The sequence below is a fragment of the Anguilla rostrata genome, chromosome 8 (assembly GCF_018555375.3).
Source record: "Anguilla rostrata isolate EN2019 chromosome 8, ASM1855537v3, whole genome shotgun sequence".
Lineage (NCBI taxonomy): Eukaryota > Metazoa > Chordata > Actinopteri > Anguilliformes > Anguillidae > Anguilla > Anguilla rostrata.
The window spans coordinates 16,734,481-16,757,138 of record NC_057940.1 but is presented as its reverse complement, the minus strand read 5'-3'; the positions used below and the strand labels follow the sequence as shown (position 1 = coordinate 16,757,138).

The 22,658-nt window shown below is 43.8% G+C and overlaps 1 protein-coding gene across 1 annotated transcript in view; it reads left to right on the top strand.

Annotated features, from left to right (window-relative positions):
* The window catches only part of LOC135260959 (receptor-type tyrosine-protein phosphatase mu-like), a 179,144-nt gene that overhangs the window by 42,491 nt on the left and 113,995 nt on the right, over nucleotides 1-22,658 (top strand). Inside the window, exon 3 of the mRNA XM_064346723.1 lies at nucleotides 17,865-18,139. Within this exon, the coding sequence (XP_064202793.1) occupies nucleotides 17,865-18,139 (275 nt within the window). The remainder of the gene's footprint in view (nucleotides 1-17,864; nucleotides 18,140-22,658) is intronic.

Here is a 22,658-nt window from a genome sequence, read left to right as displayed (position 1 = left end):
ACTAGATATTTTCAGCAGAGTGCATAGATCTTTCCAGCAAATGAGAGGTTAGATAAAAGGAAGAAAAAAATGTCTGCACCCCCTTCAACCTGTGAGCAGCTGTGACCAATAAAACGGACCTGAAGTCTGACCCCCGGTTTGTTTCCCATGACCGGGTCGAATGATTGCCTCTCGGTCGATGTGTCAGGGCTCTGAGCTGTGCTCCCCAGGCCCTTGTGGATGGACTTTGTTTACATGGATGGATGCAGGCAGGGGGTTAACCTCCATTACATCTGCAGGAGTGTGGAAGTCAGCAAAGTGCCACAACTGTGGAAACCAAAATACCCCCCTACCCTCTCACCCCCTACCCACCTGCCTTCCCTCAAACTACAGCTAGAGCATTACTGTATTCGCCTGAGCAGAGCTGGACCTTTTGGAAAGAGTTAGGTGTAGCGAAAAAGGAACAGCTCCAGGAACGGTGGGGTCAGGGGAAATGACATCACAATGACAATGTCATGTGATTTCCTCTGCCCATGACCTCTTGCCTTGCGATCGCTTGCCTTGCGCATATCCTGCCCCGTGCGTAAATCCACACTTTGACTGGTGGTAAAGGGTATTATGACTGCTGGGTACAATGGCAGGAATTCTCCCTGGAATTCAAAGCCATAGCCATCAGCTCTCTAACCTCTGAACCACATGCTGTCCACATTCACCACCCATGCCAGGGGGTGGGAGTAATTGGGACTCACTGGTTATTATATCGCTACTGCGAGACTGCATTGTGTCTCAGCAGGTCAGGAAACAGTGTGCTTCCACCAGGCAGACATCTTTTATTTCTGCACTGTGAGGAAGAACATGGGGTCTTTGCCAAGCTCCTCCATGGTCAATGGACTGCACAGATGTCTGCTGGCTTGCACGTGGGTTTGCTAATCTGGCCATTTTGGAAATGGCACGTTTCACATTTTTAAAAAAAATTGCCTCATTTGGTTGGTAAGGGGATTATGCGTCATTATATTAATGCTGCTGCTGGTTTGGCTTGGCTGGGACCCGCAGACCGAGCGGACCCTTCTGAATTACGCCCTCCTTCTGCTGTCTCCAAATGGACAGACTGGGCCTTGCATATGAATGATCTTATTATCCCTACCAGGGAGCTGAGACCGGCCTGCCGTCCATAAGGCCCCCTTGGACATCATTCATTAGGGACAGGGGCGGTGACGGCAATTTGGGAACAGCCAGTGCATGGTGGCGTCTCAGGCCTTTCTCCGTGATTGTGAATACGATTTGTACCCCACCTGCCCACTTTTCAAGAACCAAGTGTGGAGATGAAAAATGAATTGAGACATATGGGGGAGAGGAATCCAGATGCTGTGCTTAATGTCAGAAGGGAGGTCAGGGCAGTGCAGACCCGTCTCTCCCCACTCACCAAAACCCCCCCCCCCCCCCCCAAGCTCTCCGAAGCTTCCGCGTGCTCTCCAAAGCTCCCCACTTAATTGCTATTCAAGATTAGCGAACACCCCTTGTTTATCCCTCAGTCCCAGCCTGATTGCAAGCTTGGCTTGGCTGATTTGCTGGTGTTAAGCCACACTGGGTGCCGGCACATACGCCCCGTTGCCCAAATTTCCCAGCTGAAGCTGCACGCGTAGGGCTGGCCCCTGCAGAACCCTGTCAGCCTTACTGTCATTGGCAGCCATTTTGTAAAACATGGTTGGAGTCAGATTTTTCCCCTCAGTAGCTAATTGAAAAAGTGATAAACTCAGAACGTGGTTCTCCTGAGAAGATTGAGTCCTTGTGGAACACACCTAAGTAAGTAAGCTTACCGGAGCAAGAGTACCCTTTTGCATATACATGCAACACTGCTCTTATTGTCTTAACGGGATAAATGTGTGGGCAGTAAAGCATCCACCATCTTGGATGAAAACATCAGTTCAGGTCAAAATGGCTGGCCTACAGTTCCTCTGAATCCGTTCATTGGGTCATATTTTCAAATTTCGGCCCATGATGGTTTAACATTCTTGCTGTGAGAATGTGAACAAACGATGTCAGTCATATATATATATATATATATATATCAGAAGATGTTTCAAAAGAAAACATTTCCAATCTTGGAGAAAGTGACATTTGGTAGTTGAGGTGAGTTGTGGAGGATAATCAATAGATTCATGTCTAGAGCAAGGGCTGAAGTTATGGTGCGAGTTAACCAAGTTTTATTGCTCTGTTAGAGTGCCAGGCTGAAAAAAAGAGACGCCTCGACAGCAAAGATGACTGGCAGCAAGTGTTAAAGTTCATCTCTGGAGATGAAATAAGACGTGATCAATGGTGACGTGCGAGCGCGAGGTAAGATATTTCTATGGCAGCCGTTTAAAGCTGGCTGTCCTTCAGAGAGGGAGAGGATTCTTTAGCACCGCAGCCACGGGGAATTTGATTACAAAGCCTATCAGCACATATGCTGGCCAGTTAAACGCCACCCCATTTATTCTGCCCAAACAAATGCGGGTAATTCAATCAAAGCCCAGCTGGGACTCCCCTACCTGACAGACGGTCCTGACGAAACTGTCGGCCGTATTGTTGCTGTCAGTTGACCTGCTCGTCTGGTTCCTGCTTGTCGTGCTCGGGTTTTGGTGCATGCCTGCTTGTGTGTGACCGTGCGTATTTGTGTGTGCCTGCCAGTGCACATGCTTATGCATTCCTGTGCTGTGTGTTTGCTTTGACAGAGAGCTCTGTGCATTGCAGAGACCTGGCTTTTAATGGTCAATTAAGATAACTGCCTTTTTTAGCACAAAATTGAATATGAGGTGCTTACTTTTCTGGCCTGTGTAGGGTGAACACTGGCTCAGAGTAGAGTGACCACAGGCTGAGCATAGAGTTAACACAGGCTCGGTGTAGCCTGAACACAGGCTGTGCGTAGGGTTAACACGGGCACAGTATAGTAGAGTGAACACAGGCTCAGAGTAGAGTGACCACAGGTTGAGCATAGAGTTAACACAGGCTCGGTGTAGCCTGAACACAGGCTGTGCGTAGGGTTAACACGGGCACAGTATACTGTAGAGTGAACACAGGCTCAGAGTAGAGTGACCACAGGCTGAGCATAGAGTTAACACAGGCTCGGTGTAGCCTGAACACAGGCTGTGCGTAGGGTTAACACGGGCACAGTATACTGTAGAGTGAACACAGGCTGTGTAGAGCGTAGAGTCATTCTGACCCCAGGAGGCCACAGTAACGGCCCCTTGCTGGGAGGCTCTGGCAGCCGGCTCCACCGCACGCGCCTGTTCTCTCTCTTGATGTTTTCTTTTCGTTACAGAGGCCAGTGAAAGGCAAATGCTTCCACTTCAGCTGTGGGTGGGAAAACGGGCCTTTCAGTGGAGACATTGGTTTGGAGACTGAAAGCGTTGTCTTCTGTCTTTTTTCCTGGTTACACTTTCATTTTCCCTGGAACAATTTAATCTGTATTAAGAAAATATAACAGGAAAATCATTTGGCTTGGATGCACCAAGCTTGTACTTGGGCAAATGCCTTCAGAAGGTGCATCTATAGATTTTTGATCATTGATTTGATTATTGATTAGATTTTATTTAATTCCCTTGCAAGACAGCCTGCACAGATTGTGTGGGATTGTAAAGCACTATACAATATTCATGAGCAGTTGCAGTATGTCTATTGCACAAATCAGGTCCAACTCAGACCTTTCATAACAAAAAACACGGGAGAGGTGTTTTATTGTACATTTTTGATGAATAATACAAATGATTTTATTTCTTGTTTTATTCTTGGCAGTGCACGGCTGCACCCTTTTGTCACTCATATTGGCATAATTTGATGACTTCAGGGTATGAACTGAGTCTTTGTGTGTGTGGCAGAACAAACGCCCGCCGTAATTAAGCTGCAGATCGGTGCGTCCGGCTGCTTGAAGGCCGGATTTGGGGGGTTTGCGGGCAGCCTTTCGGTTCGGCGGATTTTCCGGCGGGTCCCTGCAGGTGCGGTGACGCCGGGCCTGGCTGGCGGGAGGCTTTTTTTCTCCGGCTCTCCCTCCGGCTGTGGCGTCCGCCGGGCATCGGGTTTTCATTTTAAAAAGGCGCTGAAACGGCCTGTTCCCCAGCCGCGTTGCCGCTCCGCTGCGCGGGCCTGGCCCAGGGAGCGCTGGGAATTCGCTCTGAATTCCGCTCGCTTTTAATGGGGTGGGCTGGGGGGTCAGGTTCTCTTCCAAACCCAGCCCATGAAATTGGATTGAGCATGGTAACAGGATGGGGGGGGGGGGTGGTGGTGGGGGGTTTTGCGGCAGGGGGGCTCACAGCAGCAGATTCCCCCTCCCCTTCTCCCCTCTATTTGCAGGGTCACGTCCTGCAAACATGAGGGTCCAGCGGTCAGGCAGTCAGCGGAGCTGGAAGCCTGCTCTCCGGAGGGGTGGGGTGGCGATGAGGGAGGGAGGCAGCATGTTTCTGGGGTTAAGTGTAGAAAGCATCTCTGGAGCCCTGGAGCTCTTCAGTGCACAGAGGCCAGTGCCATCTGCGGCCGTGTGTGAGGAGCATGCGTGCGCTCGCTGGCTCACTGCGTCTGCGCAATTCAGCCATAACCATTCATTCTGACGCAAGACCAGAGCCCTTTGTGCATGCCGCAGAAACCCAATGCGCTGTATAAAGTTGATTCGTTGCATATTTTTCTCAGAACGACACAAGACCACGTCTGCATGGGCTTTTTTTTCCACGTAAACACTCAATTTGAAATGGCTTTTTTTTCTCTTAAATTTCTTCGGTGCTATTATGAGCTCATGGGCTTTTACTGAACTGAATGAGGGGTTTGTGGAGGCAGGGAAAGTAGCACTCTTAAAATGTGTTGCTGAAAGTTGAGGACGACGCATGGTGTATGATTGATTCAAGGCCTCACTGTTCTTCCCCTGCTTTTTAAAATAAAAAAATAAAAAAAACTCTGGCCAATTATTTACCAGCAGTCATGATGCCTTTGTGAAAGTAGTTTTCATAGTAACGAGTGTCGTTTCTGCCTTCAAACTTCCTTTGAGAACACAGTGTTCGTCTTTGTCCAGACGCTGCAGACTGCTTGAATGCACTATAATGGCATTACATCCGCTTATCCCTTTATAACATGATCACCTGTTCTAGGGTAAAAGCTGGAAGTGCGTGTCAGAGCGTAAGTCGTACAGGGACTGCCAGGCTGCTTGTTCAGCGGAGGGTTCCTTTGCCTTTCTGAAATATCTCATTATCGCAAGGCTAAATTGAGCAAATGAAACGATACCCAGCAGACAAACTTAGCGGGCCCCCATTTGTCTTCTGAATCCCCCCTCCCCCCCCCACCCCCCTCCATCCTGATGCTTTGCTTTCATGAGGGAGAGAACTGGTTTACGACCAAGCTGACAGCGAGGGAGTTATCCACTTAGCCCCGACGAGAAACGGAGAGAACCCTGCCGCGCAGAAGGACGTCAGAAATCAAATCACCATTTAAATCAAATTAGGAAAAAGATGTGATTTCCTGGGAGAGGGGGGGGGGACCTGAAGGTGAAAATAAACTAATTGTATTTGGGGCTTTTGAAACAGACCCCTGTGTGTTTTTGTGGGGGCGTGAGACGGGCAGCTGAGGGCGCTTTCATGGGATTAAGAGAAAATGTCATTTTTTTTTATTGATTACGCGTCATGGAGGAATGGCCTGAAAAACTGAGTTTCAGTTTCTATTGGAGGAGACCACTTAGGAACACTTTCTGAAGACCATTGTCTGTTTATTACTCTATATAAAAATGATAAATATGCATTTATTTTTCAAATTTGCTTTTGCAGGGACTATGCGCATTAATGAACATTGTTGTTAATGTGACAGTGTTAGCTCAACTGGCTTATTCAATTGCAGTCTCTGGGTATGATGGTAGGAGCCATTAAAAGACATGATGTAAGAGAAGGACAAAAATCACACAAAGCAGGCAACCAACAAATAACAAAAGCAACAGGATTGCATCATTCAACACCATGTGATGGGAGGAGAAAAGCAGGTAGCAGTCATTAGCAAACAGATAAATAACAGTGCGGGTGGCACGGTGGTACAGTGGGTAGCACTGTCGCCTCACAGCAAGATGGTCATGAGTACGAATCCGGCCTGGGCCTTTGTGTGGGGTGTTTGTACAGTATTTTCTGGATGGATGGCTGGATAAATGACACAGATAAACAGACACACATAATAGTAATAAATGGAGGGCGTACCTGCCTTCCCAATATCTGAGGGTATGGTATTGCACCCCTGAAAAGCTCTCACGAGGACAGCTGTCTGGTTAAATGTGCTTCACCCCTGTGGGACAATGGTATCCCCTCTCATGGCAGATCTTGTGGACCTGTTGCTTGGGGTTTTCTGTACGATGATAGTGTTCAGTGGGGGATGAGCAAGGCCTTAACGGACTTTATCGATTAGACAAGCTATGGAACTTAAGAAGATTTCCCCTGGTCAGAAGGCCATATTTGACCATATCTGTTTAAAGGTGTATTGAATGGGGTTTAGAGTTGTGTCACTGGTATGGGACCAGCTATACAAGTGGTACAGATGAATTTTTTTTAATGTGTGTGTAGTTTTTCACTTACTATTTCATTCAACACAATGCATTGTGGGAAAATTAAAATTTTAACAATTTTCTGACGTGGATTTCATGGTTCACAGTAGCAAAAATCATGTCCATAAATACAGTTCCAACAGCTCCCTCTCCATTTTATTTGACGTTCTGTATAAAGAAGCAGTTGGCAGTTTCAGTGGAGTGATTCGCTTTGGAAGCAAACATAGGGCACAATGTGTAAGGGCTATTATTGAGATGGGTATTAATTGCTCTGCAGTGCACTTCTCAGCATCCTTTGATATTAGTGGCAGAATACTTAGAGGCCTGTGGTTGCCAACATTATTGGTTGTGTCACTTGACTTGAAAATGGTTGTTACTATAGCAGATTTCCAGACCTTGGGGAATATCCTCCGTTCAATAGACATGGTAATGATATTGATATGAGATATATAAGTGATATTCTGAATAATAAAAAAAGCCTTTTGACTTTCTGATGGAATTTAACATCATATTTACTTTTCTATGGCAAAGACTGTGTCATTTGCTATTGCCGGTTCTTTGGCCCTGGCAGTCACTCTGTGTAGTTAATAATAGTGTAGTTAATAGTTTGGAGTCAATGAAATAAGAGTCGAAGGCAGCTGCATTTATATTAGAATCTTGTGTTATCTTGCCTTCCAAATCAAACTGTTTTCCTGTCTTGTTTTATGACTTTCCTGTCAATTTTGTTTAGGTTCACCCATATCAGTTTAGGGTTTTATTTGCTTCAGTAATGACATTGTTGGAGAAGCCAACCTTCCCTTTCTGGATTTTCTTTGTTACCCTGTTACCCCATACAGTATGCCTATGAATATCTGACTTTGACTGGAAGGCTATTTTAATGGCATCATCCCTCTCCATCATCAGTCAGTAGGCACAAAAATATTATATGAGTGGCTTATAGTTTAACCCTCATAACATAGCATTCATGGCATTGTTTCACATTGACATACTGTATTTAGAGCACTTATCTACTGTACAATTGAAACATTACACTGCCTGGATTCAGTTTTTCAAAAAAAAAAAAGTTAACTTTGCCTTAAAAATAAATGCAACCTAGCTTGACAAGAACATTTCTGTGCTTGCTGAACCTACCACCCATGTTTGTGAAAAAGAAAAACTCTACATGTAATTGTGATTCAAGTTAAGGGCAAATGTTGATTGTGAATGTAGCATCGGGTTTCACTCATGGACTACGTGGATTAATTGGTTATTGGGTGAGAGATGTGGGACACCTCCAGATACAGGGAACCAAGGTTTGCAGGTATATGCCTTCCAGAATGAAAGAGGCAATCTGTGGAGCCATTTTTTATTTTTGCCATGGACCCTGAAGCAGTTGTGGCATACCTAGCAAGCTATCACAGCAGGACTCTTTTCTCACATTTTTTCCAAGGAGCTGCTAAGTTGAAAAATGTAGGAGCCCACTACTGCATTCCAATTAGTACATGTGCTCCTTAATTGTTTTTTCCAGTTAGCGCACATCAATTTTCTGGAGTAAATGCTCCTAAAATTGGAACACTATAGAGTCCTGTATCACAGCCTTAGCTGCCACAGCCAAGATTTGCTCTCTCTAATAGCTGATCCTGTCCAGGCTAAAATATTGTGAGCACATTGGAATGCTGCTGAGAATGCTGGGGGTTTCAGAGCCTTGCGACTTCCTGTGGCATTCATTAATTGCAGGCATGCTTTCACAACAGTGTATAATTTCTGTGCCTACTGTATGGCTGAATCTCCCCACCTGCCACTCTTGGAGCTATTTTGATGAGAACAAGCCTCGTATTTGCAAGGAAGCAGATGCCTCTTGCGCGCTGTGCACATATTCTTCATTCAGCACGTATTCAGCCATTCAGGAAGCCATTAAACAGGAGACGATAGAGTGCCATTGCCATGCCACACCTGGGCTGAAAACGTGAAAGGAGGGGGAGGAGCCTGAGTGCCAATCATGCCACTGAATCAACTGTGATGAGAAAATGCAAATCAGCAGCAGAAGCATGTTTTTTTTTTCTGTCAGTCTGTCTGTGATTCAGTAGTTTCTGGTGTTTGTAGTTCATGTTGAATTTGTTCTTTTAATACCTTTTTAATTGCAGTAGCCTATTTGAAGCGAAGGAAAGGCTACATTATTTTTATATGTGCGTAGTTGTATATGAATACAGCTGCATGTTGGTTATATTGATTAAGGTGACTCAGTTGAACTGTCCCACTCAAGGAAGAACTGTTCTCCAGCTCAGTTTCTTTTTCCAGTCCTGGTCCTTATTATCTGATGAGTTTTCAAAGCTGGCTTTAGCATGATAACAGCGATGCCATCACTTCCGCCTCGGCCAGCCCTGAGGAGACCATTATTCAAACAGCCGAGGTCGACTCCAGCTACGTATACGCCGTGTAGCTCCAGGACAAGTTGTGCGGTAAGATATGATTACTTTTGGAGACGTGTCAGAGTGCATGTGCAGTAGCCCTGACAGTTCATTTTAATTCCTGGAGCAGCGGCATAACATTATAACATTCGAATGGGAGCTGAAATGAGGAGGCCAAAGCCCCCCGATTCAGACCTCACATAGAGATCCGAGCACATCAATGAGTTCTGACTCCTTGTTAAAAACTCCAAGAGGACACAAAAGTTCTGGAGAGCCTTGTAAATTGAACGGAGGCTAGAGCACTTCATATTAACAAAATCCTACACCACCAGAGCCTTTTTGATTGGTAGCACACAGTGATAATAGCCTGTCTTCATTGACATTTTCGAGACGCCGCCGTGCTTTTCTCTAGGTGCGACCCTGGTGAATTTTATTAGCAAATGAGCCAGAGGAGGTTTGGGTGTAGAGAGTGGTCCTTCACGCTGATTTCCACCATGGTAATGATTTCAAAGTTCAGGACCTGAACAAGGAAGAAAACCAGCACTGCAGTCATTACCACAAATTATAACCAGGACTCTGGCACCCATGCAGCTGAAGAAAGCAATCTAAAATGCCATTGTCCTATAGGCTCTGATGACTATACTTTGGAACTTATGGTGTAATGGGCTGAAGTATTCTTATAATGTGAAGCAGTTTTTTTCCTTCTTCATGTGATATTTTGTTAGATACGCACCGATTGAGTCTTACTGCAAAACTTTGATTGAAAACTGGACCGTGATGGATGTGGAACCGATTGAGAGACAAAGGAAAATGTTGTTTTGACATGGAATATTGGATAAGGATTCATTAAATTTCCCGCTGGTGGTACAGTAATGAGTCTCACTGCATTTGCTGTCATAGAAAACGGTGTACTAATTGGGTGCGAAAGGTCCAAGATGATGAAAATGCTGCTGAATACCAATCTCTAAAGCAAGCTGCTTCTGGGAAAACGCTTCCCAGCTCATCCGAGACTCTTTAACGGACTTGTGTGATGTGATGAATGTTTGTGGAATCTTCAAGAGCCTTCACATATGTTCTGCGTACAGGCTCATCATTACAATGGCATTAAGCAAACTCAGTGTGTCTAATGCAGAGACCACAGACGGATATTTACTCTTTGTGCTCTGAACAGAAGGCTTTTGGTATTGTGTCAAATGTGTCACCCTGTAAGACAGGAATGGGTCTTGTTTTTGTCATATCGGTGACTAAATCAAGGGTAACAGGGCTAGGAACTGGCTTGAAATCATTAGAATTTTGGCGTGTCAGACTCAATGGCCATGTGACCATGTTACAGTAAAATATGTTTTGGCACCTGCTATATACATTTAAATAACTTTTACCAAATATGTGCATCTGTGTCTTATGGAAATAGTTGAATTTATACTGCAAGAAGTGCCTCTATCTTGAGATAACGACTTGCTCTCAGTCCCAGAGTGAACCAACTCCTTACTCTGAAACTATAATCTAGTAGCTGTTCCATCTTCTGCCTGGAGCCAGCACCCTTATGACTGCCACTCATTTGGGCTGAATCATTTTTGATAAGTTTAGGGGTTCAATTATTAATTTAATTTCCATCTAATTGTTGACTGTAGTTTCCCTTTTGATGTTAGTTCACAAGACTTTTTGTCGCATTGAGGGCTTGCTATCCTTGCCAAGTCTGTAGTTTCAGTAGACAAAAAAAAAAAAAAAGATTTTCAGATAAACCTGCTTTGTAGAGCTCTTCTGTAACCCTAAAACAGTTATTTTTGGGCATTGTAACAGGATTTGGGGAATGTATGTACTTCCAAAATAAATTGAGTCAATGAGTAGTCTCTGCTTCTAATTAGCTAAATACAAGACATTGATTCAGCAACAGCAGTGCTTTGTGTCTTTTCAGTCTGTAAGTGAACATTAAGTGTTACTCATCTACAAGGTGTAATATAATCTCTAGCCAAAAAAAAAAGAAAAATCACAACATTTCCTTTCCCAGTGTGCTTAAAAAATCCCTTCTGATTCCTGCTATTGGAAAAATCTTGATGTTTCTTTGCTTTGTTTGGGTTTTGGACTTTATGAATTTTTCCTGTGCTGGATTGTAGACAGATTATAAAGGAAGGTACCAAGAAAATATTCAGTATATTGCCTTTTTTAATGCTTCTTCTTTTGTTATGTTCAGTGTCCTTAGTCTTTAGAAAGACACTTCACATATACAGTACTCTTAGAAAGTATTCTTATTATTGCACTTATTATTCAGATGATACCTACTACTCACCTAGCTCTCCTGGTGTTGGCAGGCTGGTTTTGGTAAGGCTGCTACTGTCTGGCAGAAGAGGGTCAGACGTGTATGGTGGCAAGGAAAGATACGTCTCATCTGCTGAGTATCGTCTGTTAACCTGTGGCGCGGTCCAGCCAAACACAGGAGCGTGAACAAGGGGTGAATTGAACAGTATGTGGCCTTGCTCAGGTCATCCTACAGAAACAAAACATTTTGTTGAACATAGCACTCACTCTTCTCCATTTCTTCCTGTGATGAGTCAGAAGCAGCTGAAATAATGCTTCACTGGAAGCCATTGTGAACTGCAGTCTTTCTGTGGTAATAAAACGGCTTCTCTGGCCAGTTATCTTCATCCAATACTTACTTTACTGATCAGGGATTAGTGGTCTTGTAATTTTACCTTTACATGAACTCCAAGCGGCATGTACATACAACATTTTTATCCAAAGATCTGTATATACAGCTGTAGGAAATTCTGACCCAGATTGTGGGTCATGGTTTACATTGAATGTATAGCTGAGTGTAATTCACTTTTCCCTGGGAGAATGAGTATGGATTATGGAAACTGAAAATGATTACGAGTAATTTCATTTTCTCTAAAAAGATGGAAATTGCTACACAATGTTGGCATCTGGTGGCCAGACAAAGGGTTTGACCGGAATTGACCACGCACAGCTCATCCACAGTTGCTTACATGAAAATAATACTGAATTAGCAAAAGGATGGTTATAACTTGGTACCAGTTACAGGTGAAGAGTTGTTCTTTGGGTAACATGCTGCTGTTTGGTTGGTCTGATATTTTTAACAAAGTAGGTGCTGATTGGTCAGCTAATTTCACGTAAGGGTATCCATATTGTGAACACTTTGGCTATCCACATGCATACAATAAAGTGAAAAATCCCATTGCTCCTTGTTGGCTGTTCATAGCAAATGTGTGTTGACAGTGAATTCACAGCCCCCTCACACCAGGCTTAAGCCCCCTGTCTTTTCTCATATAGCACAGTGACCAAATGCAGCTTATTTTCAGCATACAGTATATTGGACACCTTTGCCTGACACATTTACAGTACCAGCAGTTTTTTATTTGACCTTTATTTTTGTTTTTTGTGCATTTTTCCTCCAACAGCTCACTTTTTAATTTGCCACAAATCCCACAGGACCTTTATTGTGCGGAATATGCACCTTTTTCATTTTTGCTTAATAGGCTATATGGTACATTTACTTCCAGACAGAAAAAAATCTGGACTGACTTTTTTCGGAGACACTTGAAGTGTGTCATTTCTGAAAATTGTCAATGCATGACTGTTTAGCGGCTTCAGCTGGAAAAAAGGGTTTCGCAATCGTACATCATCTTGCATTTAATTTGTATATTTTTGTCTCTATTTTTGTGCAGCGCTGTGAAAAAGGCAGCATGCATTTAAGTGGCACCTCCATGGCTGATTCTTCTTCATAATGGAGGCTGCAAATGGCCTTCGTTTTTATTTGGAATAATGCAAACCGCTTTTCTGAGCAGTTTGCGTGATTGCAGAGTGGTGCCCTTTGCAGAAGCGAGCAAGCCGCCCTCTCCTTGCTTTTAAAAGCTGTCTGGTCTTAATTGGTCCTGAACGCCTCATTGTTGAGGAGAAAAACATTTTCCGTGCTGAGCGCATTATAACAGCACTAAAACAATCCCATTATAATTTGCTTTTTTAAATAGTTTGCAGATTACACTGCAGTTGTGAAGACAGGTTCCACGGTCACGTCATGTAGGCGGAGAAGAGGATAGTAACTTAGATTTGTTGTTGAAGGAATGGGGGGGTGTCGTGGGGGGAGATTGGTTTTATGCAAAGCCTATCGGAGTATTATCCAGATTTTTTTCTTATTAAAAAGAGAGCGGGCAGTCTACCCTCCTTATGTATTTTACTCTTTATTCATACAGAGGGGAAAGCAGAGAGGGTTACAGATAGAGAAGAAATCACAGTACAGCAAGCTCCATGCTGGGGATACATCTATGGCCACATGGGGGGATTTGTATATTGGTTAACCTTCAGCCACCCTATGGAGTGTGCCATATAGTCTCCTGTATTATCCTAATTTTGTTACCCAGTGATATCTTTTCTTAATCTTGGGATAGAAAACTGGGGCTCTAGTGATTATTAATACTTGCTATAATTGTTAGCAATGAGTTGTGAATGTTTACACTGAGTGTTGGCTGTAAGTTTTTAATGCTTTCTACGAGTTTTGGCTAGGAGTTGTGAATGTTTGCTATGAGTGTTGGCTATCAGCTGTCAATGCTAGCTATGAGTGTTGGCTATAAGGGAGGACTACTTTATGTGAGGAACAAAATTGGAATGTGCTCAATTTGAAAAGGTCTAGGGAGTAATAGTTGCCTTTCAATCAAGGCCTTTCATGTTCTAGGGCTAGGCACTGTGCTGTAGAGGTAAAAAGGCCAATAGTGTGCTGGGATATATTGCCAAAAGTATTGAGTATAAATCTAATGAAGTTATACTTATCTTGTACGATACCATTGTCAGACCACACTTTAAGTATTGTGTGCAATTCTGGGGACAGTACTACAAGAAAGATATAGAGGCTCTGGAAAAGGTTCAAAGAAGGGCAACCAAATTGGATCTTGGTATGAAAGATAAAAGTTATGAGGAAAGACTTAAGATGCTTAATCTCTTCAAGCTTAGTAAAAGGAGGCTTAGGGGAAATGTGATTGAGGTTTTTAAATTCATAAAAGGGATCAAAAAAGTAAACTACAAGAGATTATTCAGGTTGAGTTCTGAGGGAAATCAGTTTAGCACTAAACTCAGAGGCCATTGCTCTTGAGCCCTGGACTCAGTTCTCCAATCCTGAACCACCAGCGCAGCATTTTTTGCTTTGATGCCATTGTCAAACCAGAGAACACTTATTCTGTCGACACAGAATGTAGCCAACTGTTGCTAGTAAAAATCCCCACTGCACGTCAGTTTACACAGTGACCTTCTGTGTTATTATATTTGCTTATTTACATGCAGTTTATTATAGATTGAGAGTACAGTAATGCACCTCAGAGTGAACCTGGATCCCCCTCGTGCATGTCAGAATAGAACAGGAATACTAGCATGCACCCCCAAAGTAGATCAGGTGCGCCCGTAATCTCCCAAAAGTCCGAACAGCACATCTGACTCTCATCTTCAGCTTCTTATGGTTTTAGCGGCAGGATTGACACGCAAGTATCACACTCATCAGTAATAATAAAGGTCCTTTGACCGGACAGCCACGCCTACAAAGGAGCGGGCGGTTGACGGAAGACAAACTGCCGTGTTCGGTTACGGCCCACTCCTTCTTGGAAATGAGCCTGAAGACTGGCCGAGTTGCCGGAACTCCTCGAACAACAGCATCGTTCTTATGAATTATCAAATTACCGCATTATGTGCCGGAGGTTAACTGTGGGCAACAAAGAGTTCACGAGGGAGGCAAGGCGGGTGGGGGAGGGGGGACTGAACACCATGGGCTGCAACTGAACCCAAATTATGCAAGCCGTCAGGGCACACAAGACTGGGCACATTACTGGAGGATACCCAGCGCTTAAGTGCGTATTAAGGCAGGGTCTTGGAAATATAAAGCTGGCGGTCGGACCGCTGCTTTTCCTCTAATTACATTCACAGCGAGCGCCGAGGGTGCATGAACCAGTGGGCAGCGCGGTTGTAATGTGATCGCTCTGACCGCAGTGATTTAGACGCTGTGGAAATCTCAGATGCCTGATTTATCACGTGCTCATTAGTGCTGGTTCAGATCATAATCACAGACCTGCTGAGGGGCCAGTCTGGAAAAGGGTTCAGTGCAGTTAGAGACGGTTACTGCGAAAGAGGGGAGAAGGGAACTTTACTGCATCCCCGCCCCTCCCCACTGGAGAAGATCAAAGAGTCTGTCTCACAGTTTGTCTCTTCGCTGAGCGTCAGGTGACACCCCATTCTTATAGGGCCCAGTACTAACTTCTAACGCTAAAATGGCATAAGTGGGCTTAGTTACTGAACTGCATAAGATATTGCAGTGCATCAGTATCTGTGTGAATGGGGCTGTGGTACTCAGTGCAGGGATGCTCCAGTGCAGTGAGAGGCGCATGCTGCAGGAGAGAGGCGCATGCTTCAGGACAGAGAGGTGCATGCTGCAGAAGAGGGTGGTATAAACCTCTGCACAGGTTTGTTGCAAGGAGGCATAACTGCAGACACGATCAGACATTCCAGAATCAGGAGAGAAAATAAAAGAATCAGTTAAGTGAGATTTCAAAGGTAGAATGTCATATATTTGGGAAATTGAGAAATGTAACTATTTCAGGCAGGGCTGGATATGCCTGAAATGGCTGCAAAGTGTGGTACCCACAGGAGATTGATTGTTCCTCACCATTCAGAAATCCTTCCTTCTCTCCAACCATTTTGAGGGTTTGGTCTTAGTTTTTTTAAATGTGAGCAGAAGCGGAGGGGGTCTGTAAAAATGAAAATTCTTCGGTGGGGCTTCCAGTTGCCTTGACGGGGTCTGCTCTTGGCTTAATGAAGGAAGCGCAGGGTCCGGCCAATCAAAGCTGCTCGGGGCTCGTTAACACATGGAGGGCCAGAGGGGTCATTCTTCACACAGGCTTAATGTTCTCTATTCCCAGCCTTCTCAAAACCCACCGCAGCGCACCCCTCTGAAGAGCCTTTATGAACTTATCGTCTCCCATGTCACGAATCAGGAGGAAAAAAGAACTTGTTGAAGCGATCGGTTAATGGCGGCCTTAAAGCTGCTGCCGCGGGCCTCGGTGTGCAGTTGATTCTTCTTCAGACAGTGACATCACACCGCGACGAGCGCTTAATTAGCCCTCTTCAGAAGTGAGCGCTGTTGTGTGCGACCGCAGGAGCTCAGGGATTGAAGGCTGCTCTGTCTGTGCGGGTGCATTTCAGAGGCAAAGCTAAAAGCGCTGGGGTTTTTTGTGGGAATGGGTAGGGAAACCACGGCCAGTCCTCTTTGTCAAAGTCATGGCGTCACTGACTTCCGCTCTGCTCTCCGGCAATTGCATTTCACCTTTTAAAATGTGTCTGAGATAAAAAAAAAATATATGAGAAAATGAGAAAAGAAAATAAAACCCTACGAGAGGCACTTGGTGTGATGCTACAAGCCTTTTCGAATAGCGCAGAAAGGACCTTTTTCCTTGTTTGATAAATAAAATAATTTATGACTGAGTTTGTGTTTACTGAGGTTCCTTTTGTCTAATATTGCATTTTTTCTAAAGATCTGAAACCATTCAGTGTGACAAATGTGCAATAATAGAGGAAATCTGGAAGGGGGCAAATACGTTTTCATGGCACTGTATGTTTTGTGAAATGTGAAAATGCGAACCCATTGATTTATAAATATAATTCATATTTATATTAATGAAGTGTGCTGTCCTGTTTGCAGTGGAGATGAACAGGGATCTCATGAGCTGAAGTGTTCTGTTTCATTGAGCCTAGCTGTAAAAATGCTGCTGAAACAATCTGAAACACTGTTAATGTATGATGTCTTGAGTATGAGTGACCTTGCATAGGGCAGTCAGTAGTAACAGGGTAAATGTGTTGCTGGTATGTTGAATTTGTTTTGGGCCAAGGCTGGGTGTAGCAGGAGATTTCCAGCAATGAAGCCCCATAAGTTTCTCTTCCCTTCTGCCAGCCCCGCTGCCTGTCACTCAAGGGGACCGCGAGACGGATATTCTCCTGATGGCTCTGTTCTGCTCCATTACCAAGGCCTGGTGCTTTCTGCCAGGGCCTCTCCGCCTCCGAGCTATAGAAAACCCACACGCTTGTTTTTTCATGCGATCCGTCACATCATCCTGCTTTTCCCCCGAACCGAACAAAAAAAATGCGTTATATGATTAATCACCAAATCTACGCCGCATTGTTTCCCTTGAAGCTGGTATTATTGTTGACAAAATCCTTCCCGCTGTTGTTTCTGCTGTCGCGCGATGAGGAAACGAGATGACATTTTACTACCAAATGCAGAAAATAACAAGGAATTATAAAGGGATCGTGTTATTAAAGCCCCTCTGATTGGTGGTTGTATTTGCACATTTAACAGTTTCAGATGATGGGAGCCACACCCGCCGCGTCTGCAGCCTTTGTCTCGGAGTCGGTACTGTAAAATCAGCATCACAGACAGCGACAGTACTGACAGTTGTGTTTTGTGCGCGGTGGCATATGTGGCTTTCATAACAGTGTAAACAGAAAGCTGTAATGGTAGCGTTATGGCTTCCTGGATATTCACAGCAGATGAAGTGGTGTGTTCCAGTGTGTCATTAACAAGCTGGAGATAGGAACCTTCGTTTTTGGGGGCTTGTGTGTATGACATCCCAGCAGCCACTTGTTTGCTACATGGCTAATGATTTACTTCAGACTGAGAGTGCAAAAGGGAACGTCTTATTGTAATGGAACACATTTAATGGTTCTTTTTCTACCAGATCTCTCAATTAAAAATAAATATAGCAATATACTGTAGTTATTATACTGCTTTAATTATGTGTTTGTGAAGGGAAAAAAACTGCCATTTATTTTTGAGTCTAATTAAAGGGCAAAAGTTTACTGAATCCCGGACATTGTCTCAGTGCTGTTTATTGTGTCGTTTAGTATGTGACTGGCCTCGCAGGTGGCAAGCGTTGCCATGGTTATTTTGATGGTAATTCTCCCCTGGTCTGCAGGTTCGGCCTTCATGATGGTGAACACGTCCGACCGCTACGCGGGGCAGCGAGCCCAGCTTCTCACCCCCCAGCTGAAGGAAAACGACACGCACTGCATCCTCTTCAAGTACATGGTGTCTGGCCGGGAGGGGGCCAACCCGGGCCACCTCAACATCTACATCAAGGAGAACAACAGTCCGATGGGCGTCCCGGTGTGGAACGCTTCTGGGACCGCCACTCGAACCTGGGGTCAGATAGAGCTGGCCGTCAGCACCTTCTGGCCAAACTTCTATCAGGTAAGACCCTCAGGACCCAAGCCTGCTTCTGCAATGCTGACAGAGCCAGAGGCTATAGAGTACGAGTAGAGCTGCTAAGTTTGACTAACGTCAATCAAAGCCTGTGTCTGTTGGCAGTTGGGATTTAATTTAACTGTAGGGTTGCTGCTGACCAGATTGTGGCTGAGATTTAGATAGGAAAGCTGAGGGAAAAGATCATGGGACTTAAATGAAGAAACGGGAAGCTTAAAACAAGGCTAGTACTGGGCATGCAGCTTCCGTGAGTGACAGACAACGCTGTGTCCAGGTCTTGGGGGAGTACAGCCACAGACGTCCCTGTTAATCTCCCAGTACAGCAGTACAGCGTGGTTACGGTCCGCTGGATGCACCCCCAGCTCTTCCTCGTGCTTTTGTTTTTGGAATTGCCTGCTCAGCCCGGAGGCTGAGGTTCGAAATTCAGAGCGAGGAGAAAGCTGCACCTTTCTGATCCCGGTCTCTCGGCCTCCTGTGTCTCATGGGGGCTGAATTCACCATCTCGTTTCCTTCCAGGGAATGAGAAGAAAGGAGAGAAGGAAAAATTGGTCCCCCGTTGAACCAGTGACTTATTTCATTATGCCTCTCTGCTTGAGGCTGCAAAGAGCAGGAGAGGAGGAGGAGGAGGAGGAGGAGGAGGAAGAACGGATTTGTTCTCTGCCGCCGTCACCTGTGCTTACCTGAGGAGTGAAAGGATGAAAGGGAGACAGTTGCAGGAGTCCTTCTGTTTTAAAGAACTCTCGCTGGTAATGAGAGACAGAAATTAAGGACAGAGGGAGAGGCGCAGTGCTGAATAGGAGGTTATTAAGGGAAAAATGCGGTTTGGTCGTCTGCTGCTCTGTGCCAGTGAACAGGTCTAAATTAGGTATTGCACACATTGCATTTTGGACTTCTTTATTAGTATGTGTTTTTATTACAATTATAATAAGTATAATAAAAGATACAGTATAATATAAAATATAGTATACTTTTTTCCTGGCTTTGCGTTGTTTATTTGTACATGCCTTCATACAGTTAGATATACAGTTAAATACTGAAGTATTAGGACAGTCACACATTTGCTGTTGTTTTGGCTCAGTACTCCAGCACGTTGGATTTGAAACAGTTATCTTTATATTGAGGGTATTTATATGCGCATTCAGTGTTCTGTGTTGTAATTACAGCCCTTTTTATACATAATCCTTCCATTTTAGCAGAGCAAAGATAATGGGACGAATGAACGTAATCTAATATTATATAGTCGTTTAGTACTTGGTTGCAAATCCTTTGCATTTGATGAAATCTGCCTGAAATCTGCGGCCCATAGACATCACCAGATGCTGGGTATCTTCCTTGGTGATTCTCTGCTGGGCCTGTACTGCAGTCATCTTCAGTTCCTGTTTGTTTTTGGGGTGTTTTGGCTTAAGTCTTGTCTTCAGCGAGTGAAATGCATGTTCAGTTTGGTTCAGGGCACGTGATTGACTTGGCCAGTTCAGAACATTCAACTTTTTGGTCCTGAAAAACTCCTTGGTAGCTTTAGCAGTATGTTTTGGGTCATTATCCTGCTGCAAGGTGAAGCACCATCCAATGAGTTTTGAGGCATTTGAAGCAGATAAGATGTTTATTAACACTTAAGAATTCATCCTGCTGCTGCCGTCTGAAGTCACATTATCAATGAAAACAACTAAGCCAGTTCCAGTGGCAACCATACAGTACATGTCTAAACCATTGCACTGCAGTACCTTCGCTGTGTTTCACAGATGAGGAGGAGGGGTGCTTTGGATCATGAGCAGTTCTTTTCTCTCTCTACACTCCTCATTCCATAACTTTGGTACAGGTTAATACTCATCTCATCTGTCCATAAGACTTTGTTCCAGAACTCTGTAGCAAACGCTTACCTGGCCATTCTGTTCTTGAGACTTACCAGTGGTCTGCATGTTGCAGTGAATCCTCTGAGGAAGATCTGGTGTTGGTGTGGTCTTCTCTGTGCCTACATTCTGGAGAGTGTTCTTAGTCTGTTCTACAGTTGAATACAATTGCATGTCTTCGTCAGGCATCCACTACAGTTGTCTTCTATGGTGTATTATATTGTTTGCTATTGCTGGGCTCACCAGTGCATTCTTACTTCCCAAAGCACCGCATCTTTATAAATGTTTTTTTTTTTTTCATTTTTAATTTTATTTTCAGGATTAACCCTTTTGTTTAGTTTTTGAACTCAACCTTTTCTAAACTTTTTTTTTGATAATGAACTAAGTTAAGTTTGGCTAAAAAGTTTGAGTTTTATTTTTCTTTTTTTTCCAGACATTTTGTTCATTTAAGCTGTCAGAGAAAAAATCATAATGACAGATAATTTTGTGCTCCAGCTCTTGCTGAAATTTATCATCAAATCTTAAAGATGAAAAGGGATGAATCATCATCAGGAATGAAGTCATACACATTGTTTGAGTCCTCTTAGGGTTTTGTGGTTCTGGAACATTGTTTTTTTTTCAGGGTGTCATATATTACCTTGGAAACTGGCACATTTTAAAATGAGCATATTGTCAAAATGATTCATAAAATTGTAAGCCCATCTTGAAAATACCACCCGCTCCTCAAGTCTATGAAATAAAATGCACCTGGAATAAAGTGTTGTATTTTCAAACTGCATTACTTTGGAAAAACGTACCTGCACGAAAAGGTTTTTTGACAGGTACTTATGATTGAATGTGCAAATTGAAATTTACAATTTCCTGGCAATTGGACACACTTAAAATACAGGTTTTGCTGTACGGAGTCAATTTTTCAAATAAACTTAATGAATTTAATGAAGTATTAAGTTCTATATTTACCATAAAATATTATGCTTTATCCTTTTTTTCTCTCTGATTTTGAATGAGTCACAGTATATTATTCAGTTAGTATGAATGAGAATGTGAAAATTAGACATTTTCCAAACTAAATAGTACCAATGATAATTTTGTGAAGATGGTGGTGGCGCTTTTTGAACGACTCTCCTACTTAACCAATAGAAGCCACAATCTTTGAAACTATATCTAATTAGCATTGTACAGCTAATTATAGGCATATGTAATTGCATGGTATGTTAAGTGTTTGTCAAAATGAATCCACCTGGTACTTGGAGATTACTTTGTCTTGTAATTACAGTGTAGCTTTTTTTCTGTCTCTTCAGATCTAAAATAAGCTAATGTATTTGTGCTTGTGCTAATTACTTTACTGTCACGTCATCCACAAAAGTCTTCAACTGATTGTGCCATATAAGTGTATGGGTATAGTTTGTGGTAAATGGCAAACTAGGAAATGCGTTTCTGTATTTGTTCATTTTAATTTAGGTAATATGTAATGTTTAAACAATATAATGTTGCATTGAGCATCAGCAATTTGAGTGTAAGGTGTGCGGCTTCCGAGCTTGTTGAGAGACATGATTTGTGTGAAGCATAGCAGGAGAACCTCCCATTATTGAATGTAATGTAAGAGTAATATTTATTCAGTTTCCCTTCTTAGCCATATCCTCTTTTTTATTATACAAAACTTTATGGACAGCTGAATATATGGTAAGACCCAACCCTGTTAGTAGGTTAGGATTGGCTCCGGATTTAGAAGATTTGAGGTGGACCAAATTGTCAGACCCCAGGAAGGAAGCTGTATTTATTTATTTTTAAATCTTTTTTTTTAAACCGGGAATGCCCCATTGAGATCGATATCTCTTTTGCAAGGGGGACCTGACATAAAACACAAAGTTACACACGACAGCAGACAAACGAGTTACAGACATAAAATGGGGAATGAGACGGGCTGTACAAATGACTCACTGTTGCCAGATTACAGATTAAATGCACAGTGTGTATCCAGTTACACAGTACTCATTTCACAATGCAGACTGACAGAACTGCGTGTGCAGAGGCAGGCCACAGCGCCGCAGTTGGCTGGGACTGCGGCCTTTCTGCTACACTTTCGCGCTGAAAGCTCCGATCAGACAGCAGGAAGGCACGGACGGTTTATGTCAGCGGCGTCTCTCACCAGTCTGTCCGAGCTTTGTGGAGCTGTCTGCTGGATTCACCAAACGTTTCCGTGCTGGGGAGGGACGTGGGACCGCCCTGTGTTTGTGAGGCAAGGCCCCCCCCTCTACGCGCTTGCCTGCCCACTGGAGGGTCTGCGTGTCTGGATCTTCTCAGCGCTCAGCCTTGTCACAGAGGAAGGGAGGATCATGGGAGCGTGGGTATCGAACATGGGGCCCCTTTCCTTCCGTCCGCAGTGGCTGATGCAAACCGTGTGTCGTGGCGTGCCGCCAAAACCCTGTCTAGAGAAGAAAAGGGAAGCCGCCTTTTAGCCGGTTTAATCCTGACCTAACAGGAGACAGATTTTTCAAACCAGTCAGAACTGATGTGTCTGATGTTTCTGTCGGTGGACCAGAGCAATGAATCCTGAGAATTATCACCCACAGCTTTACTTAAGTGAAATTGTACACAAGCTCTCAAATGGAAGTATGCCACATTTTCCAAGCTTTATTTTTTGGGGATAGTAGCGTGCA